The sequence below is a fragment of the Panicum virgatum genome, chromosome 5N (assembly GCF_016808335.1).
Source record: "Panicum virgatum strain AP13 chromosome 5N, P.virgatum_v5, whole genome shotgun sequence".
In the NCBI taxonomy this organism is placed as follows: domain Eukaryota; kingdom Viridiplantae; phylum Streptophyta; class Magnoliopsida; order Poales; family Poaceae; genus Panicum; species Panicum virgatum.
This window is the reverse complement of record NC_053149.1, coordinates 12,928,263-12,936,131: the sequence shown is the minus strand read 5'-3', so window position 1 is coordinate 12,936,131 and position 7,869 is coordinate 12,928,263. Positions and strand designations below refer to the sequence as shown.

General features: G+C 44.2%; 1 protein-coding gene across 1 annotated transcript; it reads right to left on the bottom strand.

Annotated features, from left to right (window-relative positions):
* Positions 1–3,827: 3,827 nt before the first annotated feature.
* Positions 3,828–7,869, bottom strand: LOC120676512 (50S ribosomal protein L3-2, mitochondrial-like). Its single transcript, XM_039957838.1, has 5 exons — positions 7,409–7,869; positions 6,518–6,727; positions 5,404–5,508; positions 4,430–4,543; positions 3,828–4,343 (listed from the first exon to the last, which is right to left on the bottom strand). The coding sequence occupies exons 1-5, from the start codon at positions 7,766–7,768 to the stop codon at positions 4,173–4,175; spliced, it is 960 nt and encodes a 319-aa protein (XP_039813772.1). The 5' UTR covers positions 7,769–7,869; the 3' UTR covers positions 3,828–4,172.

The following is a 7,869-nucleotide window of genomic DNA, read 5'->3' as shown; positions in this document are numbered from 1 at the left end:
GGCGTGAGTGTGTGTGTGTGTGTGTGTCGAGTGTGTGGCGGGCGTGCGTGTGTGTGTGGAAACCGCGGGGTTAAGTCCTGGAACCAAACTTTTCGCCGAGTGCCGGATCAGGGGCTCTCGGCAAAGCCATTTTAAAAAACAATTTATTCGCCCTTTGCCGAGTGCCAGATCGGCGAGCACTCGGCAAAGCTTGGGTTTGCCGAGTGGCAGGCACTCGGCAAACAAATTTTTTGCCAATTCAATTCTAACCTGCAAAACACAAAAAAATAAGATACAAATTAAAAATAAACATTATTTCATGCATAATAATTTCAAACTCAAATTAAGATAATTATAATTTCAAGTTTCATGATTTTATGCAAGAAAACCTATTATTTCATGTGTTTCTAAAGTCAAATTGAATTTATATCAACAAATTCATTTTGATGAGGTATGTATAAAAAATTTAGTGACTACCAACTAAATAATTTGCCAAAATAATGCAACAATTTATGGTTCATGATTTCATGCAAAAAACCCTATTATTTCATGCGTTTAAAGATCAAGTTAAAACTAAAACTAAATATATTGATTTTCAATGTGTGCCAAAAATAATTTTATATATAGATAACTAAATCAAAAATTAACCAAATTTTCACAGAACACATGTTTTGTTGTTATTTCTCTATATAAAAAGTTTCACAATGAGAATCATATGCGACTTTCATTTCAACCACAAATCGAACCGGATACTACGCATCTCTCCTAAACTTCTTTGGAGATCCTCCGGCTTGTAAGCGGCGTACCTTGTCACGTGTCCTAAACGCTGTCAATTTTTTCCACTCCACTCTAGCATGAAACCAAGAGATTTGCACAACTACCATAATTTTCAGACATTGTATGCTATTTTTGGTTTTTTCCGAACGTCCGTGCACACGCTTGTGATCAAGTTTCCTGATAAAGATGCTTCAACTTTTAAGTTCTTTCACGCATACGGCATCAGTTTTGATTCAAGTACATAAATATCAAATTTCCATCCATTGATTTTGAATTTTCGACCCACTTCTAATTTTAAATTAACTTCGACCGATTATTCCCCGCAAACAAAAAAATTAACAGAAAATAGTAAACCAATCAATAAAAGTATTTTATGTTACTAGGGATTAAATTATCAAATTTAAGTAGAGACCAAAAAAATTTGAAGGCCCAAAAAAATTTTTTTAACCAATTTTGCCGAGTGCCTAAGCTCCAACACTCGGTAAAAGAAATTTGCCGAGAGCCAGGCCAGCGCAGTCGGCAAAGTTTCTTCTTTGCCGAGTGCCTGCTGGAGGCACTCGGCAACATGTCTCCTTTGCCAAGTGCCAGAAGGTGGCACTCGACAAAGACTTAACGCTGTCAGCCCCCCTGACGGGCGGCGCACGGCGGGTGCGCGTGCTGGGCACGTGCACGGGCTTTGCCGAGTGCCGCTGGGACAGCACTCGGCAAAGGAGATACTTTGCCGAGTGCCCTGCTTTGCCGACGGCCGGCACTCGGTAAAGCCCGAGCATGCCGTGTGCCAGTTTTTTGCCGAGTGCCCGTAGTCTGGCACTCGGCAAAGGCCGAGACACTCGGCAAATTAGGGTTTTCCGGTAGTGATCCATCCCAGGGTGTCTGTGTTGGAATTCAGTTCCGTACGGTTCCTGCATTGCGATCGCATAAATCCGGTTTGGAAACGAATCTCATAGGGGTGTGTGTGTTAATTACATGAACGCAAGGTCAGCTTGCCCAATTCAAACCTAGTACTACTACAACCTACCGTCACTTGTGTAGGGAGGAGGAAGAGGGATCTCGCAATGGTGCAGAAGTTCCGTACGGCGGCGGACATCGCCGTGGCCTCGTCCGCGGCTTACGCCTACGCGGTCTTCGGTGCGGTGCTTGCCTACCCAGCCGTTGCGCCCGCCGCGACAGCCCTCGCGTTCGCGACCGGCTACGGCGCGCTCCTGTTCCTGCTCCCGTTCTCCGTCTTCGCGCTCGAGTTCCTGCGGCCGCCGCGCCGCCTTGACCAGGCGCCCCGCTCGATAGTGGCGTGCCCCGTGGCGACCCCCGTCGCGCTCCTCGCCGCCGTCCTCGCGGTGCCCTGCGCGGCCGGCCGGGGCGGCGTCGCGACCGCCGCGTCCGCCGTCTGGGCCGTCGACGCCGTGGCCGCCGCGGCGCTAGGCTGGTGCCTAACGAACGGCGGCCTCACGCCGGTGGCGTTCAGCAGGAGGATGCAGTTCGCCAACTTCATGGACGCGGCGAGGCGGATGCCCGAGATCGGGTACCCCCTGATCGTCGTCGGCGACCCGCTGGCCGCGAGGCGCTTCGTGGTCGCTGTGTCGGCTGCCTGCGCGGTGGCCGGCGGGGCCGCGGTCGGCGCCCTGTCGTCCGGCGGCCTCTCGTCGGGGTTCCCGGCTGCCGTTGCTCTCTTCGCGCTACCCATGTGCCTCCTGTACGTTCCGGAGTATCAGATGGATTGCTACCCCACCGTTGAGGGCGGCGTGCTCAAGCGCCATCCCATGGCGGCGTGGTTCGCGCTGCTGGCGCCGACGGGGCTCGTGCTGGGCCGCCTCGTGGCGGCGATCGTCACGGCCACGGCCACAGGCACCGCGCGACGAGCTGGCACGCTCGTCGCCGTCGCCGCGACCGCTGGCGCCATGTGGGCGGCGGATGCCGTCGCCGCGGTGTTGCTCGGTCGCCACATCGCGAGGGAGATTGCGAAGCCTTCGATTTTTAAAGCTAGCTCCAAGGAGATTGTCTCGGCGTTCCTCATGATCGGCTTACGCTACTTCCTGTACCAGTACGTTTTCCACATCATCGGCAGCGGTGGTCATCTCGCATGGTTCACCTCACCGGAGCACGCTGCAGCGCCCGTGTAGCTTCAGCCTTTTTGATTTTTGTGTTTATTTTTTTTTTACCATGTCGATACTCAGCTATCACGCTGCAGATACATGGTTCTTTTTTCTTATAGTAACTCTAAGCATGTAGAATGGCATCTTTTCATAATTTCTTATATCATAACGGTATATTTTCTTTTTTTTAGGGGGATAACGGTATAATTTCTTAAAATTTATCATAATCCCAATATTATTATATTAACTTGCAGCCTGCTTCCGGCCCACTGCATCATGAACTGGGTAGATCACATAAACTGTTTACGTGGAAACACACTTTATTTGCAATAGTAGCTCTTGCTGTTGGGGAAAAAAAGACGATGAAGAAGATGCAGCAAAGCACAACAATAGCACCAAACATACTCCCTCCGTCCCAAAATAAATACAATTCTAGAACCGAATACGTAAACCAATACTAGATGCAAATTACTAAATTGCCCCTTGTCTTTTGTAAGAAAAATCTAGACATTGGTTTATCTTTTGTACAAAAAGTTTCTGGAGACTCTTGTCTTTTATAATTGCTAAGTCAAAATTGCATTCTTTGTGGGACAAATTTTAAACCATAGAATTACATTTATTTTGGGACGGAGGGAGTACTTTTAAAGAAAAAATAAATAAAATAGTTAACAGACTAACGCAGAGCTTGATATCGTTATGCTTCTTCAATTGGACGTGCATAATGTTATGTGTGCAAAAAGTTGATAACGCAAAATAAAAGTACGGAAGATTTTCAGAAAACAATATCAAAAATTTGAAAGCAAGACAATTTGTTTTAAATTGTTAGCTCCCTCTTTTAAATTTTAACATATAATGTTCTAACAAGATAATTTGTTTTTAAAATAAACTAATAAACTTGTCATAAATGTCATGATTAAAAACGAACAGAGGATGTTAAACCAAAAGCAGAGGTTGAAGTTTAAGGAAACTAACAGCTGGCACTAAATATAAGCAGCTTGAGCAGAGGCAAAGCACCTCGTCTTAGGACTGAAATGTTCCAATCTTATATATCTACCTGAGGCTTCGCTTACACAACTTATTAAACAAAAAAAGTTTCATTCAGATCAATCAAAACATTCAGCTAAAACCCTAATTGAGTTAGGGCCCTGGTTTACTTGCCAGGTAATGTACATGGAACAACATTGATCAGGCTGGCCAGTAATCGGATGAAGCTTGTGATTCAGGAACTGCTAACATATCCATACAAAATTTAACAATCTTGTGGAATAGACGAGCTCAACGAGTTCACAGAACACAAAAGGAGTCCTCCAAGTTTGTCCACTGTTTTTAATCCGCTACCATGAACGGGTCAACGTCACCAAGATCAGCAATCAGGGGCTCCAAGACTTCTGGCTCACCTTCTTGCGTGAAATATGTAGGGAACCGTAGCAAAGCCGTGTCAGGTTTCTTGAATATAGAATCCTTAACGAAAACAAAACTACCTTGAGGGCCAGGAATCTGCAAAAAGGATAACAAGAGATAAATAGAATGGCACAACACATATCAGAGCTTCTATGCTGTAGCGTCAGAAATGATCAAGTCACCTGGCCCTTCAGATATAGTAAGTTCCTGGCTGGGTCTATTTGGTAAACCCATACATTTTTTACTGTGCGTTGCACACCACCCATGCGTCCAGGCATCTTCTTATTTTTGAAAACCTGAAAGTTTCCAATGCTAGGTTACTATATAAGGCTAGCTGTTGCAGTACTGCTATAGCACATATTAGCAAAGTACATTCCTATCAGAAACTTGAGTCAACAAAATGCCCATGAAAATTTAAATCAAGTGCCTACCTGCATGACAGGTATTACAATATGGTTTCAACTGAGAAAAAGACTTAAGACAGCCTCACTTCCACCAAGGAAACTGATTATATTAGTGTTATGCACAATCCAGGGAAAGCACCAAGCAAGTAGGTTGTAAAATGAACCATGCATGGGGCTAAATGAATAAAGCAGTTGTTGCTTGCCATTCCACAATGCAGTCATATAACCGGTTACCACTTCTTTACCGAAGAAAACTGTTTCTAAGTTCTAATATAGACATAACCAATTTCAAGTACCGTAAGCCAGGAAACCAAAATGCACTTTGGCATCATATATTTTACAAAATGAGAACACATTAGTTCAAGGGCTTTGTAGGTGTAAACGGAGCATATCCATTCTCCTCCAAAGAATGCCCAGATCTGAATAAACAGCAACTTCATTTTTTATTTAACACTTTAAATGCACTGCCCTCTGATCACATCATTTAATAGACTCATTCATAGTACACCTCAATTTTTTTTTAAAAAAATGAAAATATATCAACAATACTTAAGATCTTATCAGCTTACCTGTTAAGGACACAAAACCATCTGTGAGCAATACTTAAAATACATTATTCATAGTGTTAAGAAGATGTGTGATTTATAACAAAACTTCCCTGCTGCCATCCTAATGGAAAGTACAATGCTAGTATTCTGAGAGATGTATAACATGATTTCTGTATATAGATGTGATAGTGTTATATAACATACCCTTCCAGGAGCATCTCTTTGACCAGTAGAACCAATACTGCGATGTGACAAAGATGCACCATGTGATGCAGGCATCCCTTTATAACCATGTCTTTTCATTCCACCCTACAATAACCACGGGTCAAATTGTTGAACATTGATAATGTAGACACTACTGCTTTGTTCTAGAAGGATTGCCATTTTAAAAACAGGCGACAATGTGAGTTGTATTACTTCTGCAATTGCAATGTCTAAATGTGGATTTGACCAGTTTTGCGAGTTCTGTAGCATTAACACATTTCCTCGAGAAGATCAATCTAGGATCTTGAAAATAGGAGAGAACTTGCACTATCATGCAAAGAAGTTCTCAAGAGCTATTGTGAGGATCAGCCATTTACCATGTACTGGTCCTCTTAGTTTCTCAAATTTCAATGCCCTTTTCCAATTGTGGATATCTGTAACTAACAAAATGGCACAGAAAACAGGGTCACTGATACTGTCTGCTCCTCACATGCCCAGCACAGCCAAATTCTGCTCTTTTATGTGCTAGGAGTTTACAGAAAAACCTCTCAGGAACAAAAAAAGGCACTGAACCCACAATAACACTAAGGATAAATCTAGTTACTAAGATGCACATTAGTTTTGACATGATGGGCTTATGGCCTTTTACTCTCAGAGAAAATCAGAATATAATATTTGAAAGAAGGTGGATATTTTTGATAATCATGTTTGGTCTCTCATATAGCACTATTGTGATTTGCAGTTGCCGCTAGTCATATTTTAATGCTATAGCACTCTGTTTGCATAGTCCACCAATTGTAAGAAACACATACAGAGTTTGTTTTTGTTATAAAAAAGAAGTCACACATTAATAGCAAGATAACATTTTTAATCAAATATATATTTGAAATGGAACAACTTATGTTAAAGGCATAAATCAGAAACTAAGTTAGTATTGCAAGTACATATTTCCAACTTACCTCTATTTTCCTTTCAACTAATCAAATAGTGAGATGTTACTGAAAGAAACACATGCTAAAACCCTGTTGAATACTTAGCTGCTTTGCAGCAATGTAGATACTTTCTAAAGAAGTGAAATCATAGGAAATGGATATGGATAGGAAAGAATACATACTGCAAAACCTTTGCCCTTCGTGATTCCGGTGACATCAACAAATTGTCCAGGCACAAAATGACGAACTGTGATGGTTGTCCCAACAGGAAGAAGTGCATCCTCGGTAACAGGAAATTCCCTTAACTTTCTCTTCAGAGGCACTCCCTGTGCTCTAAAGTGGCCAACTTCGGGCTTTGTTAGATGTTTTTCCTTCTTCTGACCTGCCCCAAGCTAACAAACACAAGAAGAATTTTGGAAGTTAGCATTTTTTTTGCCAACTAAATGGAGAAAACAATGAAATAAATAATAGAAGTTGACCACTCGGCATTGCATTAGATCAATCAAATTAGAACATTAAGGCAGAATAGTTCTCACTAGTTTCTTATTCATGGTGCAAGTGCATGATATGCATTAATGCATTATGGTTACTAAAACCTTATACTCCCCAGTTATATTGTTACAATTGACATGGTCAAGGACAAAGTTGATAGAGTAAAATGGTGAAAGAACAAAAGAAATTTGGCACCAAAAATACTTCATTGTTATACTAATCTTCTCTTATTTTTCTTTCACTTCTTTCTGTAGGAACTGCGGGAAGTGCCATGGCCAGAACACTGTACGTGGGTTGAGAAATAAACCAAATTACCGCTTAACAGCAGGAAATATTGAGACCTAGTGAGTCAACAACCAGATGTTACTGATCCCCAACAATACTTTACAACAGTTCACACCAAAGTTAAGCCATTATCATCTGGGTTTAAACGATCTGATCGCTTTCGTTTCTAGCGAGTTAGTTAAACCAAGAGTCCCCCGATACTTCAATTTTTTCCCCGTGGAACTCCATAGCATTTCGCGATCCCTACCTATCATCGACCACGTTTCGCAGAGAGAATCAGGGAAATTGCGCAGCACCTGTAGGGCGAAGAATCCCTCCTTCTCGGTAGTCTTGACCTGGGTAACGATGTTGTCGTCGACCCAGAGGACGGTGATGGGCACCTTTGCGCCCCACTTATCCCACATCGCCGACATCCCACACTTCACGCCGATCACGCCGGTTCGCCGCGAGGTGGGGCCCATGACGCCGGCCCGAGCCTCGATGATCCGGCCCCCGCCCCCGCCCTCGCCCCCAGCGTCGTCGTCGTCGGAGTGGGAGACGAAGGGCTCCGCGGAGAAGAGGCGGGAAGGGGGAAGGAGGGGGAGGCGCGGGCCACCGCCCGAGGAGAGAGAGAGGCCGCGGAGGCGCGCGAGCAGGCCCCTCGACGCGGCCGCCATGGTTGCGGCAGGAGACGGGCGGCGCGGGGCGGCGAGATGGGTGGAGGTGGAGCGGGGTTTACGCGGCGGCGCGGCGAGATGGGTGGGTGCTGCGGCGGTGG